The sequence below is a fragment of the Brassica oleracea genome, chromosome C5, assembly GCF_000695525.1.
Source record: "Brassica oleracea var. oleracea cultivar TO1000 chromosome C5, BOL, whole genome shotgun sequence".
Taxonomy (NCBI): domain Eukaryota; kingdom Viridiplantae; phylum Streptophyta; class Magnoliopsida; order Brassicales; family Brassicaceae; genus Brassica; species Brassica oleracea.
This window is the reverse complement of record NC_027752.1, coordinates 45215726-45217178: the sequence shown is the minus strand read 5'-3', so window position 1 is coordinate 45217178 and position 1453 is coordinate 45215726. Positions and strand designations below refer to the sequence as shown.

General features: G+C 36.4%; 1 protein-coding gene across 4 annotated transcripts in view; it reads left to right on the top strand.

The window, feature by feature from the left end:
* Positions 1-1244, top strand: part of LOC106295349 (alpha-dioxygenase 1-like) — a 6108-nt gene extending 4864 nt beyond the window's left edge. For all 4 annotated transcript variants that reach the window (XM_013731226.1, XM_013731223.1, XM_013731224.1 and 1 more), the window contains 2 exons: positions 192-411; positions 798-1244. In XM_013731226.1, the coding sequence (XP_013586680.1) occupies positions 192-411; positions 798-1026 (449 nt within the window). In that variant the 3' untranslated portion in view covers positions 1027-1244. The remainder of the gene's footprint in view (positions 1-191; positions 412-797) is intronic.
* Positions 1245-1453: the final 209 nt, after the last annotated feature.

Genomic DNA, 1453 nt, shown 5'->3' with positions numbered 1-1453 from the left:
TTCGGTCCATTGTTCGGTCCATCTTGCTTCTGAATAAATCCCGAATGCGTTCTTTTCTTTCAAGCTATCTAGTAACCTGCATATTACACTTAAGAACACCAAAACGCATCAAATAGACCAAAACATTAATTAAAACCGACCATTTAATTGCTCCAAAACGAGTTTAAAACCGTTAAAAATACGGAATATCATTGCACGGTACAATGAATTTAGGAGATCTATGTTTACGATTCCGATAAAGAAGTGGGAAGATCTAACGGACGATAAGGAAGCAATTGAAGCACTAGAAGACGTGTACGGTGGTAATGTGGAAGAGCTCGATCTTCTGGTGGGACTTATGGCCGAGAAGAAAATCAAAGGGTTCGCTATTAGCGAGACTGCCTTTAACGTTTTCCTCCTCATGGCTACTAGGTATATATATATTTACTATTTAGCATTTCGTTTGTTATACTTTTATTTTAGTTTTAAGCAGTACCAGGGCCGCCCTGGGCTAAAGCTGGTAAAGCACCTGATTTAGGCGCCATAAAATATAGATATTATTAGAGGCATAGATTTCTGAAACTAACTTTGGTTTACTGGTTCTTAGATACTGTTCAAGTCTTTCTAGCCATGGGTTCAAAGCTTTTATGATGCACTTTATTAATATGCTTTTGTATATGGGCCAAGTTACTTTTTTGCTTTAGGCGCCCAAACGGGCCAGGCCGGACCTGGTTTTATGGATAAAAATGGGCAGCTGAATTTATATTTCAAGGATAGACAATATTTAATATATTATATAAACTTAAATATATTTTCAGGAGATTAGAAGCGGATAGATTCTTCACGAGTGATTTCAATGAAATGACTTATACAAAGAAAGGACTTGAATGGGTGAATACTACAGAGAGTCTCAAAGATGTTTTTGATCGCCATTATCCTGAAATGACCGACAGATGGATGAACTCTGAAAGTGCATTTTCAGTATGGGATTCACCACCGGTTGCCAAAAACCCAATCCCTCTGTATCTCCGAGTACCACCATCTTAAATCAGATCGATTATGTCAGATGTGACGCACTTTGAATGACTTGAATTTTATTTTATTGGTATTGTTGGTTACTGTGAGCTGCGAATGTGTGTTGCTGGGAGCTCTCAGCATTATTCATCTACTACAATTATGTGGAATATTTGTAAAAATGCATGATTGCTATTTGCTTTGCTTTCGTGTAATCTTCTTTCCCTCCTTTATTTCTTCTTTTTTGCTTATTCAGATCTTAGGCCACTTCTATTGGTAGTATCTAAGACGATATGTTAATCATTATAATAATAAAAGTAATTATAATGTAAGAACGAAGAACTAAATTGTCAGAACTGGTATGGCATGCAAGAACTGATTGACCTCTTTTAAAACCTCAATTTTTCCATGCGTCAGCCTTCAATCGGTCTGACTTTAAAAAGCAAAATAAAAACTAGCT